The sequence below is a fragment of the Thermobia domestica genome, chromosome 14 (genome assembly GCF_964235325.1).
Source record: "Thermobia domestica chromosome 14, izTheDome1.hap1.1, whole genome shotgun sequence".
NCBI lineage: Eukaryota > Metazoa > Arthropoda > Insecta > Zygentoma > Lepismatidae > Thermobia > Thermobia domestica.
The window spans coordinates 29,074,551-29,091,831 of NC_137467.1; the positions used below are offsets into that span (position 1 = coordinate 29,074,551).

Consider the following 17,281-nt stretch of genomic DNA (forward strand, 5'->3'; position numbering starts at 1 on the left):
GGGACATTTTCCCACAGTAGACACATATGAAAAGAAATCTCTTAATCCATGGTTCAAATTCTGATAGAGCGTGAAAATAACAAACTTGTGTCATGTCCCACGTCTTTTGGGACATATGACGTACTCGAAATATAGGAAAATATCTCCAGAACTTCGTATCTTACACACAGTACACATGCCAAGACAAAGACGAAAATGAACCAATTTGGCACATGTAACACTACAGCTGGAACACCATACATATGGAAAATAAAACGACATGAGAAATAGGAAGAAACGTCTTAAAGCTCTGATTGTTTACAACTGTGCAGTAGGAGTAACAAAATGAAACGCACAAGCATATCGGGAGGCTGTACAAGAGTGCTTGCGAAACAAAGTGGGTACTTGTCATAGAAATGAATACAGAGAAAGTGAGGCTCCCTCGAGCCTCAGGGTTAGAGCGCTCGCTTTCGCTCGCGTCGTCGCAGTTTCCAATCCTACTGGGAGCCCACGGCCTCAGATTCAAGGCCCGAGTAGTTATTTTCTATTGTTCGCACGTGGGACGGTATCCCAGCAGTGGTGGGACATGTTGACATTTGTCCATTAGCTACATGTTGATATAAACACACACATTGGCCACATTTCAATATCGATCATGCGATCCCACTAGTGACTTTCCTTTAGTTTACCCAGTTTCTTAGTGAGTCCCTTTGCACAATTTCAACTTGGCCTCAGTTTTTGCATCCTTATTGGTATGCAACCGTGCACATCATATTCCATAAGATTCATGGAATATTATTGGTGAATTGGAAATGGTTTTCATGTTCTTGACCTAATTCTTACATTTCCGACGCTTTGAACTCACGTTTACTAAGTATGAGTGCGTTTTTTCTTGGCATTTTTCATTACGTGTTTCCACACATGTGAATCACCCTGCTTCATCTGTTGTGCTCTACCGACACTCCAGATGTCTTTCTAGAACATTTGAGTACAAATTCTCTACACTTAATACTCAGAACGTCACTGTTGGCCAGCATCCGTACCTGGCGATTATGCAACCACACACAACGGGCATGAAGTTGTCCGCCATTTTGTATTTGTTTCAGATATCGACTTAATACAAACGAATTATTGTTACCTGGTAGAAACTCTATCAATTCAAATCCATTTAAACCAATTTCATTTGGCAGATTATGCGGGACTCCCTACGTTCCTTTGGAGAATCCCTTGCGCGTGCATGATAGGATTGTGAAACATGCAAAATTCAATACAGCAGGCATGACTTCTTCAGTGAATTTTTTACCCGCCCTCTTTACGTTGGATAGTTTCCGAACTACTGGCGTCCGAAAGTCATTTTCTTACGCTTTCGGCACCTTGTAGATACGAAACTATGTCCGATAGCCGAAAGTTCAAGAGAACTTTTTTTCTTGTCTCAGTGGCAGGAGTCACCTCTCAAGAACTGTAACACTTATTTTGCAATATGCTTATATATATGCATATTAAATTGTAAATAGGGGGCACGGTGGTTCAGTGGTAGAACGCTTATCTCTGGTGCATGGGTTCCATAGTTCGACCCCCGACCAAGTAAGTTTGTAGTGAACAATAACGTGTCTCTGGGTTTTCTCGCAGTATTCCCGTTTCCTACCACATTCTGATTCCATCATTTTTCATCATCATTCAGTTGCCTTAATCATCGTGTTCCTTAGCCTAAAGGGCATAAATCAGTAGCATACCCAGGAATTTATTTCGGAATGGGTCCAAACTGAATATGAGGGTATTTTATATTAAAATTCCTAAAATTGCCCCTGAAATTAGGCTAAATTTACACATAAGTCGAAATTTGGGGAGAGTCCGGACCCCCAGGACCCACCCGCTGCGTACGTCCCTGGGCATAGTAGTGGTACGTTAAACGGAATGATTTCATTTAATTTTAATTGACGTATGAAGAGCACAGGAGAAAGCAATGGTAACTCTCATTTTAAAAATTAGTCAGTTGTGTACAGAAAAATACTGATAACACTCATGTAAATTATTGAACTGTAGAAAAGAGTTCAAGTTCTAAACATCAGCATATTCACTACACTATTGTCTCCGACTTGAACTGTTTCCACTGTTCGGCTTACATGAGTGTTATTATTGTTTTTTTTTTTTTTTTTTTGTATTAACTCATTCTTTTTTTAAATGAAGGGTTATCATTGTTTTGTCCCATGCTCTTCATATATGAAAGAATTTGAAACTGAGATTCTTGTTCTTCTTAGATTTTAAATCCAAGAGTGGTTTGTAGCATTCTCTGGTTCATCAGGGCCGTAACAGAACACTTAGGGTAAAGACATACCGAAGATACCTTGGATCGAGGTCGAGATTTAGGTCCCGGTCGCTTCCTCGGAAGGGTGCACATAGCGAAGAGGTCGTACTCTCGCTGTAAGTTCACAGTTTAAGGAGAAACATTATTATGACGCGAGTGAAATTATTCCCTCAACTGCATAAAAATCACTGCGAAAACACATTTTGAAATTGAAAGGACCAAACAGTTTATAAATAGGGATAGACGCGAGACAAGACATGAGAAATGCGAAAGTCTCGTCTCTTGTTTCGGAAAAATATTTGAGTTTCATCTCTTGTCCATCTCTATCAATAAATCAAATACTTTTACCTTTTCTCAATTTTCTGTGAAAAAATGCCCTCTTTCAGCACTCAGGCGAGAAATCATTTCCCAGGAAAATAAAATACAGGTATGTCTTCAGTAGGGATGCGCACGAGACAAGGTTTGAGGCTGTCTCGTCTCGAAAATGTGCTGTAAAAGCGATGTCTCGACTCAAAAAATGTATATTGCTCTATTAGAAGAGCTTTGTCTCGATTCGAATTTTGTCAGAAAAATTCTGTCTCGACTCGTCTCGTGCATATCCTTAGTCTTCAGGTTTCGAGGTGCAGAGGCTGCACCAAATAGTTTCGTCACTGCAATTCCATTATTCGACGTTACCTCCATATGGAAACGTACCTGACTTTACAGGTCCTTTAACGTATATAGTAGTGAATTTAGAAGAAACCTTTTTTTTATTAATCTCGGAATTGGGAGGGGAGACGTGGAGTTTCTACGCATGCATATGATTAACAGTAGCTTCTTTTCTCCTTTAGAAATTCCCACAATTTACGGACTTCAGTTCGAAAGCTCCCTCCCTGTAACCGCTACTGCCTTATGTAATAATAAGCTACAGTATAATTCTCAAATAAATATGAATAACTTATCTGACATTCCCATTTCAGTTGCTATTTTCTTCTATCCTCTATTTAAAATGTGTCTATAATGATGTTTGTGTTTCTTATCCCATATTGCTGGAACATTCCTCACTACTTCTATTAATATGTCTTTCAAAATCAACTTTAATAATGCAGCTAAACCTCTCGAGCATAGACACACACAATTCTCTGCAGACGAAATTCTAAACAAATGAAGACTTTATTCCATGCAGTGCTTCAGGGAGAACCAATAAGAATATGAGCCACAGCGATGCGTCCGCTGACCATCGGTGTACAAACAAACCCGGTTGTTTATCGTCGTTCGACCTCTAGGTCGCGATGTAGCGTAGATCTTCGGATGTGCTTACCCATTTGAATCCATGTGTTTATGCCAGTATCGAAGTAGCGACCGCGACTTTAACCTTGACCTCGACCACGAGGTATCTTCGGTATGTCTTTACCATTAAATGGATAATACGGCATTAAAATTTTCACAGTTTTATAAGGATGCTAATGGGACAAAGTCGGCATGCCGAAGCCGAAAGTGGGTTTGGTCAGTCAGCGACAAAAGTTCTTTCTGTTTGATGAAATTAGTTTCGTAATAACTTCAGGATGAAAGGGCAATTTGAGTACAGTTTACAGTAAATTAAAAAGAATTCAATTTTCTATACGTTCCAGGTATACCACAGTTATACCCAAAATAAATTTTACAAAACGGAATAACTTTTATTGCTTACTGCTTACCACTTACCCGAACACACCTAAGTAGAGGGAAGGATCATAGCACAAAACCAGTAGCTACTCACAAAAATGTTCAGAAATCGAGAAACATAAAAACACTGCATTTTGTCTGTAGAGGGTTATTGGCTAGAGAGGTGAGGCAGTTATTCGAAAAGGACAGCAGTAAACTATCGCAAAACGATATTTCGTACGTGATGTCTCATATCTCAATGCAGATTAAGAGCACTCTTCACGCACGGTGATTATGTCTTTGCATTTTTTAAAAATAGATACTTGACAAATGACAAGGAATGATGATTTTTTTTGAAACCACCAAAATTCATCTGCAGCGCTGCTGTATAAGATAGAAAAGGTTAGTTTTGGAGGGGGCCTGGGCGCACCGAGCTCATAGCTGGTTGCGCATCTAACCATTTGCCGGAAGTTTGAACATCATAACTATCATTTTCCTCCTCCATTTGCTATCGCAGAGTCTTTCCTCATCTTTAGCCCATTCTTTTCTTTTTCTTTCTATTTTTTGTTACTTAATGGACCATTCTATTATTTTTACTTCGGGCTTCCCCTCTCTATCGTCCCACCACCACCAAATCTACTTAATTTTCTGCTTCACCTCTTCTTTCGTGTTTCTTTTTATCCTTCCTATAAATTGTACATGATATCATGATTCCATCCTCATATTTTACGCTTACAAATCCTGCTACTTATTTATAGCTTCCCCTCGTATATGCTCTCGTCTTTTTTTTTTTTTTTTTTTTTTTTGCAAGGTATCCCTTTCACAGAGATCCGACTAGTCATTTTAACTTCAAAATACTTTTATCTTGCGAACATTTTTTTTTTTTTTTACCTCCCGTTTGCGGCAAACAAATGTGTGGTAGTTACACGTTGCTTTCCACATCAGTGTCCCAGGCGTTTTGTTACTTCACCACACCTTTAGTTGCCGTATCAGTCATGATGATTCCCGCCAACTTGATTAGGAGATTTACTGTTTTCTCGGAGTACACTCCTCATCTGGCTACTTGTCCTTGTGGCGCCTAGTCGTGTACACTCAACGATATTACGCATGTAACTGTGTTGCAACTTCATACAGTATGATCACCTAAACAAATTTTTGTACCATGCACGTACGGAAACAAAAGGAATTGCGTATTCCGCCAGGCATAATAATTGCGAAATGTTTTTTCCATAGTATGTGATAACCTATTCATAAAGAAACGATTTTAAATCCTGTTTTTATCTAATTATTTTTTTTGAATGACTACGTCAAGAGTATGTAATGCATTGTCTTGTAAATTAAGATAAGATTTTTTTTTTTTAACTCTTTTAGTTTTGGTTCCATTGACTTCGTGATCACTTCGCAATACGCAATGCGTAATAATTATATGGGCTTTGTTTATTGAAATGACAGATGCAAGTCACTTCTAAGTTATTTTATATATTGCGTAGATTTGTTTAAAAAAATAATTTATTACACAAATGGGCTGTTAAAAACTATCTAAATTTAGCAGTTGAAATAATTGTTATGTTGTCTATCACTACTAATGCTTGTGAGTTGGTTTCTGAATTGATTCGGGTAGTGATCAGCTGTTACTTCTGCACGTCTGATTCGAGACTGAAGGTACTATTTACATTTTCGCAGTGTGTGTGAGAAAAAAGAATTAAGATGCCAGATGTACAACAAACCCAACTGCAAAAGGTAAAAATGATTAGCTAAAATACAGAAAAACTAATGAAGTCCCCTGAAGCGATGGCCAGCGGGAGAGGAGTGATTAGTTTGAGATTTAATCAAGACCAAGGTAAGTTGTATTTGGAAGTTGTGAACATTCGTTTAAACAAAGAACAGCGATGTTTTGAAATCATCACGTGTGTAAATAAAGTCAATCTAATACCTAAGCAATTTATACTGTACTGCAAGTAAATCGAAATGTTATTTGTTGAGGGAATTACGAAATTATTCTTTTCATGGATGTACTGTTATTTATGTCTGAAAAATGATGTTTATTAAACGTGTGATAGCATTCAAACTGACAAAAGATACATACGCAGTTTCTGGCCTTCAATAATATTATTTCGTTGCAAAATAAGTAAACAGGACATTCTGTTAGCTACGAGTGTTTTTATTCTGATGAAATTTAATTTCACTAATCATCAATGATGAATTTCAAACTAATAATACTTTCTAATATAGGATTTTTTTTTTTTTTAATGAGTGTTGGAAGAAAGTGTATCAGTACTAAAACATCTAAGCATGGCAGAGTATTCCTGAAAAATTTGTTATTTCCATCTATAACACTTCATGAACGTCTTATTGCATTGTAGTGATTGTTCTGCATCTGTGCGATTTTTTTTTCTTACATGATTCAAATTCTGGTTTTGCATTTTTACTTACGCGTCTCCGTATTTACAAAATTTAGCACTAATATGGTGATCAGATAGAGCAATTAAAAATATAGTACTACGATTATAGGTAGGTTGTTCCAGCAATTGGGCACATGTTTTAATTTCTTTAACATCTTTACTTGTTAATTTCTTTAACAAGTACAAAGGTGATTTTAAAACTTGCACTTCCAGTGTGTTGTAAGTTCAGACTGAGAATGGTGTCCTGCACGAAAAGTGAAACCTTGTGGTTGAAGTGTAATAGGAGCATATAAGTTCGATATTCTTGAAGTCTATAATTATACCTAAGAGTATATTAGGAACATAAATATAAAAAGGGCAATTAAGTAATCACCCATATTGGAGCAGTTACGTATATTACATACTACAACACGGTTCGTAATCTTTATTATTGTTTCGGGTCCTTTCTGAGTGACAGCTGATCGCAGACAGTACCATGAGAGTTATTTCCTTGTGCAAACATATCTAGTAAAAAAGAATGAATAAATACAACTTCTTACGATAATAGAAACTCTTTCTGCAGAAGAGTACGTATCATATGTAACTATAATATAAGCCCTGGACATATTTCGCACTTAATTAGTTAAACTTATCAATTATTGAGTCCTGTTGTAATTTTCGTAAAGGGTTTCGGCAGATTCCCGTACTATCCTGAGTAAGTTGGAGTCCTTTACTGGAAAATCTCTTCAATTAAATATAATTGTGGAATTTTTTATGTATAGAATTGAAGAAGGGTGAGGTTGCAAACCACAATATTCAGGCTTCTTCAAGTTCTTAGTTGGTCTTAGATTTAGCTGGTATTTTACAACACATCAGTTTTTGAAACATTTCATTCTTTGTGCAGATGGTTTGATTTTACAGCAGAATTTCTAAGATTTCCATGAAGTTGCTGTAGTTTGTAAACAACTGATATATATGTTTTAGCTAAGACTTCGTGCATTATTTAGTTTCTCCTCCAAATCACCTGGTAGTGATAATGGTTCGTTATTTGTACCTGTGATTAGTATAAATACAGTGTGGACATATGTCATAAAAACTGCTAGTGCATAAAACACGAACCAGCTTGTGCTAGGTGGCCACTAAAAAGTACGAATGTTTTCTGAGTCAGGGCACGAATGGAGCAAGGGGATCCGAGCGGTAGGGAGTGTGTGCGTCCATCGGGAGCAGACGCGTCAGCGATGGTGTGTATGCGCATAAACGAGGTCATTTTCAACGGCTCACTGTAAGTTACAGTACCGACTCCGCAGCCGTTGGTGGATTTGGAGGAGATACTAAATGCCATCCAAGACTTCTAACCTTACTTTTCTCCAGTCCTGTGTATACAAGTGTGCAAAGTAACATTTCGACATGGAAGATTATTTTCCAGTAAAGGACCTCAAACTACTGCGGGAAGCGCGAAGTCGTTTAGTAAAATCAGGGCACACTAAAGTTCATTAGTTCAACTAATTATTATTATCAACATGCATCGATTTTTATTGTTGCATGCACTTAATCTAATACACGACAAAAATACAGAACCAAGATCTCTTTTAAACTAAGCGTAATTTACACTCTTTATTTTTGTCCTATACTTTAGCAGTGCAAATTACCATAATAGGTCATTCAAAGAGCAGATTATTTGTTATTAGCCTTAATATATATATACCATTCTCGTCAAGGTACCCACAAGTGGGTTGTAGGGAGCAGGTTGCACCCATGAGACTATTTGGGAAACATAATTTTTCATTCAAAATTGTACAATAAAAGTGCAGAGTGGTAAATTTTGGGAGAGAATGGTAAATTTTCGAAGGAACATTGGTAAAATTAAGGTCAATACAAAATTACTTTTTTTAAAAAAAAGAGAACTTATTGAAATGCGACTTATGCAGTCAGTATCTATTCGTTCGTAAAAGTAAAATTTCCTGAAAGTTCCTATTTGAACCAACGTTAAAATGTATATTTAATCGGAATATTCTGTATTATTATTATTATTTAATGTTTCAGTAATAAGTAGCTGTCATGTGAACTCCACGTGTTGGAGTTTGGTTTGTATGGCGTGATGCTTTCTTAAATTGCTATTGAAACCGGAAGTGGTAATAAATTTCAACTACTTCCGGTTTTAGTAGAGAGATTAAGAGTGAAGGTGGAATATATTCTTGATCATTTAATTGATTATAGAGAATTTCTTCTCGTTGCCGGTATCTATAGCTGTTAGTCTATGTCGATTAACGTTAAAACCAGAAGTGGCTTGAATTGAGAGTTAAAGAGAGAAGAGCAAAGAAGGTACGTACTCTTAGAGCTCAAAATCTATTCCTAAAAACCGCTTCACCCTTTTCTTTTGTTGTTTGTGTTCTACGTAGATCAATATTATTGTAATGGAGTTCTCTTTCTTCCGGTTTTAATCGAGAGTTAAAAATAAAGTTAAAGGGCCTTATGCAGAGTCGTTCTGACGCGTAATTAGTGCCATATTAAAAGAGTTCCACTAATATATGTTTCCTGCAGTAGTCAGGCCTTTAGTATGACGCTAATTATACGTCAAAACAACTCTGCATAAGGGCTGATATGTTTTCCTGGGACACTTAATCGATTGCAGTAAATCGCTTCTCGCTATCTGTTACCATTGTTGCTTTTTAATTGATCAACGTAAAAACTGAGAATGGTTTATTTCTAGCACTTCTGGCATTAATATAACCTCTATCGGTCAGTTCTATTCCTAACTTTCGACCCTACGTCCTGACCGAAATTTATAAATTAGTTCTTGAGGTTACTAGTCTTTCGGGCGAAACACGGAAGAAATTTTGGTAAACCAAATCCCAAAGAATTTATCTTTCCAGCATAGATTAGTTTTTTTTTTTTTTTTTTTTTTTTTTAAATTCGAGAGTTATGTGGCTTGTGTAACAGCGATCGTTAATAGTGAATCGTGAAGCTAGAGTATATTAGGCACGGTAGCTCGGTAGTAGAGCTCTTAGCTCTCGTGGTGCGATGTGTGTCTGTTTCGAAGAGAAGCCGTGTGAGTTTCTGGTGGACAGCATCGTGTTCTTGAGTTTTCTGTAGGTTCCCCCGTTTCCTCCCACATTATCATCCACTTGCTTCTTTCATAATAATTTACTTCTTCCTTTAGCCTACAGGGTATAGCGATGGGATGTAAAACTGGAATATCTCATGCTCATGATACTAAAGAGTGGAAAATTCCGTTTCGTACGCTTTTTATTCAGTTTAGCCTATCAAAACCTTCAGTTTTGTGTGTTGTTTATGATGATAATTACGGGTAATAATCGTAACTGTATGCTATTTTCTGAACTTCTAATTTGGTGAAATCTAAATAATTGATTTTTTGTTTACAGGATGCTTCGCGTGTTGCATGGAAAGTGGTCTGCGGATATACAACTTGGACCCGTTGGTTGAAAAGGCCCATTATGGTAAGTAGTCTCATAACTTAGAGGTAAGTAATGTTGTGCATTGTTGAAATTTCGTAACAAGATTTCTTCAAAAATAAGACATAAAGGTAGAATGAAACTGTTGTCATAAACGGTAAGCTTAAACTTCATTGAGAACAACACATTTAGATCTATGTATAGTATATGTCTGCCGATGAAGAGTGAAGATTGTACTTGAAGATCTTATTTCAAGGAGAACATAAACCAAAATTTTCTTGTAACGAAATGGAATTCAATTCACTGTATTATAGAAAGAATGGAAATTGAAAACATGCCATTTATTCTGTGGACCGAGGTTTGTGTGACAGAACCAGAAAACATATAAGGTTTGTTCTTCAGGCAGTTTGCATTCAGTAAAGACAAATAAAACTAAGGCCTGCCTTACACTATAGGATAGATCCTGGGAAATCTCTTACGATTTGTCCTAGGGTCAAAATCTCAATGTGTATGGCATCAGATCACATGTCATTTCCTATGTTCTGAACAATCCTATTAGATTTGTGTAGAGCAGGCTCTATTTCGGAAAGAAAATTCGTAAGATTTTGATTTAAGCAATACTAGGTGAGAGAAAGTGGAAACAAATTTGTTTTTTCCCGCCAGCAAAGATGCAATTTACGCAATTATTAGTGCATACGAGGAACATACATTTTTTATATAATACAAAGTCAACGCTCTACCACAACTCCACAACAGACATGCAAGGCAGAAGGTACTGGAAAACATTGCTGGCCGAATATGCGTTGTGAGACCTGGCACCTCTTCGGAGGATGTGAAACAGAAAAAAATTTCACGTGTATAGTACAAAAGGGTAAGATTTTGTACGAGATATGTCGTAACATTTTTCGTTAAGATAAATCCTGGATTTGTCTCATAGTGTATAGCAGGCCTAACAGTAGTAACATTTTAGAATTAGTATTTAATTGCTAGTAATTTCGAGGGCTATTTTACTCTGGCTTCTTTTTAGGGGCACCTAATAAGAATGGGTTTTTAGGGAATTTTATGTGCTATATATGGGAGTAAGTATATATTTATTAAAAACTAAGTTCTGAACTGTAAACCTAATTGATGTCAAGTCTATATTAGGCCTTGTTTTTTTTTTTTTTCATTCAATTTTTTCCTAGTGTTGTGACATTATAAAGCTTTGAGCACTACTGTTGTTAAATTCAATTTTTTTCTTTCTCAAATGTTGGAACAATGTGAAGAGTTGCCAATCACGAATAATTTCAGACGCTGTATATAGGTCCTTCTTCCGTGTATGTAAGTATGTATGAAGCTTTTAGAGGACACTATTTTCCTACTTCATGAAATCATGGTCAGGTTTCCCACTTTTTGAAGTATTGACGTTTGTTGGAATTAATGTTCTTTTTCAATAGATGCCAACGGTGGCTCAGTCGTAGAACGCTCACCTCTGGTAAGATGAGTCCGTGGTTTAATCCCATGCCATGTGAGTTTGTGATGGACAGTTTTATTTCGTAGGTTTACTTGGATTCTCCCACATTCTCATTCGCCAGTTCTTTTATAAAATCATTCACTTTAACCGTCTGTCTCCTTTAGCCCACAGCGCATAACTGTGGGGCATAATATATGCACCATCCGGAAATTACGTAATAAAACTGATTTTATTGTGACCGAACATTTAAAGTACATCCATCCTGAGTCAATACAGCGAGTGACACGATCACGCAAGTAGTAGAACGACGTCTGCAACTCAAGTTTTTGGTACGTTCCCTAAGCCATCGTCACAGCTACTTGGATGTGTTTAACATTATCAAGAAATCGTCCTCTTAATGATAACTTCAGTTTAGGGAACAGAAAATAGCTGTAGGGGGACATATCTGAAGAATAGCGGGGGTCCTGCAGCACATATAATTGTTTTTGGTCAAATATTCCTGAACAAGTACTGCCTGGTGAGTGGTGCATTATCATGGATAAGGAACCAGCTTCCTGGGGCTTCGTATTCACGCCGAACACGACGAATTCTCTTCATGAAACGCTCCAAAATACTTAAACAAACCTGGGCATGTATCGTTTGAACTTTCTGGTACAAATGCATGATGAATGATACCCTTACTGTTGTAGAAACATAGTTTCTTCGTAGCCCCACATCCCCATACACTCTCCGCATCAGATCAACAATCCCTGTGCCACTTTTACCCAGTTTAATACAGAATTTGCTATTCGCTTTCTGCTCCATGTTGCTAGCGTGACGAGAACCTCTCAGTGACTGTTGGTAACGGCGTTATATTTCCCGTCATACTTCGCGTGCGACAATGCGGTGTTGCCAGATTGTGGAGGAGAGAGTATTCTTTCGAACGCACATATTAGTTTACGGATTGCATTCACTGTTTCGTTACAATAAAATTCGTCTCATTAGTTAATTGTCGGACGGAGTATTTAATTTTTCTCCTACAACAAAGGACTAATACTACTTATGAATAATGTAGTGTATCATAGAAAACTATTAAAATGGTTATTTTTCAACAATAACACAGGGATTTAAATTGTAAGAAATGTTTAATGTAAAATGTGTAATGTAATTTGGAAAGTGAGAAAGCTAGTCATTTCTTCAAGATGTAGGAATAATTTCAATGCCTGATAATTTCAATTGCACACCCAGAGAAGAAGACACAAATGTTCAGCTTTCCGAAGTTATTGGTGATTGATAAATATCAACATACTTGATTGAAAATTGGTTTCACTCATATAATTTGTAAAAGTTTGACAGCTGACTGCGTCAGATGCACTTTAATTGCGCTAAACTAGTTGAAACAGTTTAATGCAGTGAAGTCCCCCCCCCAACACACACATTAAAAATTTGTAATTTATTTATTTTTATTCAATTCCAAGCTGAACGGGAAGAGTGAAGCCGGGCATTATGATATACCTAAACCGTAATTTGACTTCTAGCTGTCAAAATATTTTCTTCAACTTTTTGGTTACCAAGCCTAGTCTAGAATGTGAAGCCGTAAATACTGGGCCGATTTTTAGGTAGTTTGGTTTACCAAAAAAAACTACTTTATCCGTGTACTCTGTCACGATCAGTTTCGACCAGGATGGAGAGGGTTAAAAGGTAGAAATAAAATTCGTTGATGCAGGTATTGTTCAAACTGCAAAGGGAAGAAATAATCTATTTCCGGTTTTAACATTGATCACTATAGAGCATGGTAATAGATAGCGAGAAATGATTTCCTGTAGTCGATTAAGCGTCCAAAAGGCACACGTCGTGTTCATCTTTAATTTCCCATTTCAATTGATCTACATAGTGCAAAAGCGAGAAGCGTTGTTTTCTTTAAATGATTTAGCGTTCGAAGAATAGACACTAGCTTCTCTCTTAACGCTATATTCAAACCGGAAGTCGCAGATATCCACTACTTCCTGTTGTAGCGTTCGCTGTAGAGTGAAAACAGTAATAGATAATGAGCAGCTGTTTTCTGCAACCAATAAAATGTCTCAAGAATGTATTCTATTTCCACCTGAATCTCTCTGTTAGAAGCGAAAGTGAAGAATCTACTACCACTTGTGATTTGAATATTAATTGAGAAATGTCACCCCATATAAACCGAATTCCTTCACGTAATATGCACGTGACATAGCTGCGTGTTATTATTTCGTTTTGATGGATGCCAGTGTGCATCTGCTGACCATTTAAGTCTACTAGTGTGCCGTAGCCCTTACCTTTGAGGACTGTGATGTCAAACAATTTAGTTTAGTCAAGTTCCCATGCTTTCTCATGGTGAGTGCGCGTAGAACCTCTTTCCTTATAGGTGGCGTAGAATTTTCAGTGTTATTCCATAATTAAAAATAATTCGACATGGGTATATATTGGGGCCGCGGTGGCTCAGTGGTAGAGCGTTCACCTCTGGTGCTTGGGGTCCCGGGTTCGATTCCAGCCCCCGCCAAGTGAACTTTGTGGTGGACAAACACCGTGTGCGTGGGTTTTCTCGGGGTTCTCCCGTTTCCTCCCACTTTCTTTATCCCATCATTTCATTCATTACTCATCATTACCGTCTCCTTTAGCCTAACCGGCATAACAGTGGGACGTAAAACTCAAAGATTTCATTTCATTTCATGGGTATATATTTTCAAACCTTTATAAAGCACAAAGAAAAGCAGGCAATATTTTATTTAAATATTAATCTATATTTTAACCAATCAGTGTTACGAGTGTCTTATTTGAGAAGCAACGATCCAGAAGACAAAGTATGACTTTGTCTTTCCATTGTACAGTAAGGTAATGCACAAAAGACATATGCGCTAGCCACTAGACACTTAGACTGCACGAGAAATTGGATTATAAAAATGTTTTTCTATTACAAAATAAGCCATCTGTTCTCCAGGAAGGAATCGACAAATTTGAAAGACGTAATTGTTCAACAGATCGCATAGTCGCACCAAAGTGTAAATTATAAATATGGATCTTCCATAGTGTCTGGTGAATCCAAGTCGTTTTGGAGAAACTGTCACAAGGTATTAGATCTGTAATAATGAATTGGTTTGCTTTGTTCAACGATTAGTTTATTTTTAATTATAATATATAATAAGCAAAGCTAGTCTAATTGAGGTTATTATTCAAGCATCACGAGGCAGTTTGTGTAGCCACTTGAATTAACAGTGTGGAATATCTGGCATTTCCCCCCTCTATTTATTCATATATACTTAATATATATGTCAATAAATTATTTTTGGCGAGCCCAAATTGTAGAGATGTATGAAGTTCGCAGCTCACAAAAAGTTACATGTTTTTCTTCATAGTCTCAATTTTGGTGATTCAAGAATGTGCCCCAGGTAAATTAATTATCAAGAATAAATATTTCAGCGGGAGAAAAGTTACTGATGAAGACCTTAGAGAAGGTAGAAATCATTTAATGATAAAAATATTCTTTTGGGATACAAAGTTAGTACTCAACTTTAATTAAGCATTTTTTATATCTCTCAACAGTTTTTGCGGTCGATGATGATAGCCAGAATCATTGTCGTGATTAGAAACTACCTTCTTGTTTATAATGTATGTTTGCTTTGTAGACCTGGATCAAATGGGGAGCGTTGGTTTGTGTGAAATGTTACATCGAACGAATCTGTTAGCGATAGTAGCAGGAGGATCACGGCCTAAGTTCGCAGAAAATACTGTTTTGGTGTATGATGACATCACAAAGAAATTCGTTCTGGAGTTCACATTTCCATTGCCAGTGAAAGCTGTTAGACTACGGCGAGATAAGTAAGTACAGAAGAATTATGATTTTACATTAGTGCCTGCTTACTTCTGTGAAATAGTGCTATAAAGTTGTTGTTTTTAAAATACGTAATAAAATAATACAGAATGTTTGAAAATGAATGTCGGGATTTTAAGGCTTTGTAGTTTTTATTACAATTAACTTAAATTTATAAATAATACATCAAATGAAAGAGCAACTCAAACAGTTTTGTATGCACGAATGTGCATGCACTGTTTCCTCAGTCTGCCGTTAGAAAGCGTTAGTACCAAAGATGGCGACTAGTGAGGAGAAAGGTTTTCGTGTTTACATTTCGCAAAGACTGAATCTGTAGTTACAATGCAACGTGCTTTCCGTATAAAGTTCAATTGTAATCCACCAAGTGGTAAGAACATCCGTAGATGGTATCATCAGTTTAAAAACCCGGGCTGTCTGTGCAAAGGGAAGAGTATGGAGCGACCAAGAGTGACTGAAGAATGTGTTGAACGAGTGAGAGTGTCTTGTACGCGCAGCCCCAAGAAATCAATTCGGAAGGCTAGTTGTGAATTAGAATTCCAGTGACATTTGTATGGAGAATTTTAAGTAGATTGAGGAATTTAAGAAAGAGGGTTGAAATAGTTGTTGCAACAATTACTCCAAACACACTGATCACAGTTTGGGAAGGACCCACCGCCTATCGACTCGATGTGTGTCGTGTGACGAATGATATTCACATTGAACACTTGTAACAAAAACTGTTTGAGTTGCTCTTTCATTTGATGTGTTAATTATAATTGTAGCTTAAATGTAATAAATACTACAAAACCTTCAAACCCCGAAGTTCATTTTGAAACACCCTGTATATGTGTTAAAGCGTATATTATCTACTGTCATTCTTTATTTGATGTCTCTTTTAAAAAATAGTACACGGCTAGTATATCCTATGCACGATCGACGGAATATCATCGTATGTTGACCAAATTGGCATGGAATAGACCGTGTCGAGGTTAGTGCACATATGAAATATTATGACGTACTGACCTTTGGTTCTTGAGTTATTGGCCATCTAAACTTCAGTGAAATGGAAAAGTTCCATGAAAATACAATTGACGAAATCCAGATTTTGATCAAAATTGGCTTAGAGGTAGGCTTGACGAGATTAATATGCATATGCAATATTATTGGTGTGCAGTCTTTAACTCCCGAGGTATTCGTCCATAAAACTTTAGGTTTGCACTTATAACTTGACTAAATCCAAATCTAGATCTCCTTCATGGCTGAGCGGTTAGCGTACGCGCCTTTTGAGTGAGAGATCTGGGTTCGATTTCCGGCGAGAACTTATGTAGTTCGGATTCTACGTTAATCAGTAGGTCCACGTCTCATATAGTCTCGCTGCAAAAGGGACGCTAACCTCAACTCAACAGCAACAACATAAATTCAGACTTGAAGGGGCCATGGTGGCTCAATAGTAGAGCGCTTAACTCTTCTCCGTGGGTCGCTGGTTCGATACCCGGCCAAGTAAGTTTGTGGTGGACAACATCGTGTCCGTGAGTTTTCTCGGGGTACTCCCGTTTCCTCCTACTTTTTATTCCACTAACTCTTCATCATTCACTTGCTTTAATCATCGTCTCCATTAGCCGAAAGGGCATTAAGTGTGGGGCGTTAAACTGAAAGATAAATCCAAACCTTAACTTCGATAGCCAATAAGTCCGGAATTGGAAACCTGCAAAACATATTCCATATGGTCACTATGTTCATTAAAAAGGTCTACCACCATTTCAGATATGGTCAGGTGGAGACCTGTAATTCTCGAGCTCGCTCTCTCCCTGTTGGTCCAATGACTAGACTAGCGCGTGCACCTGTAGTGCACGTGGTTCTGGGGTCGAGTCCCGGAGAGAGAGCACAAAAAATTACACAGTCATTCTCTTTCATTAATCATTCGTTTCCCTTAGCCACAAAGCAGATAACTGTGAGACGTTAAACTAAAAATTTAATTTCATTTTCAATTCTCGAGTTATTGGCATCAAAGTTAAGGTTTGGACTAGTCTTCTTATTCTGGAGGGACCGGGGGGTGGGGGGTAATTGGATACGATTGATGCAACTCGTTCAATATTGATTAAATATTCACACAACCTGAGTACGTATATGAAATATTGTGGTGTACAGATATTTGATTCCCGATTTATTTAGCATCAAATTTGGGATTAAGTGAAGTAAGTGCGGTGGGTACTTACAATCAGGCGTGCACCCAGAAATTTTTGTTGGGATGGCTCCAAGTTCTTTTTTTTTTTTGGGGGGGGGGAGAGGGTGCAGTACTACAAGTCTCTA

At 37.3% G+C, this 17,281-nt stretch overlaps 1 protein-coding gene across 1 annotated transcript in view; it reads left to right on the top strand.

The window, feature by feature from the left end:
• The first annotated feature begins 5,498 nt into the window (after positions 1 to 5,498).
• LOC145669603 (WD repeat domain phosphoinositide-interacting protein 4-like) overlaps positions 5,499 to 17,281 on the top strand; it is a 29,341-nt gene continuing 17,558 nt past the window's right edge. The window contains exons 1-3 of the mRNA XM_081737827.1: positions 5,499 to 5,747; positions 9,672 to 9,746; positions 14,787 to 14,979. Of these exons, the coding sequence (XP_081593953.1) occupies positions 5,681 to 5,747; positions 9,672 to 9,746; positions 14,787 to 14,979 (335 nt within the window). The 5' untranslated portion in view covers positions 5,499 to 5,680. The remainder of the gene's footprint in view (positions 5,748 to 9,671; positions 9,747 to 14,786; positions 14,980 to 17,281) is intronic.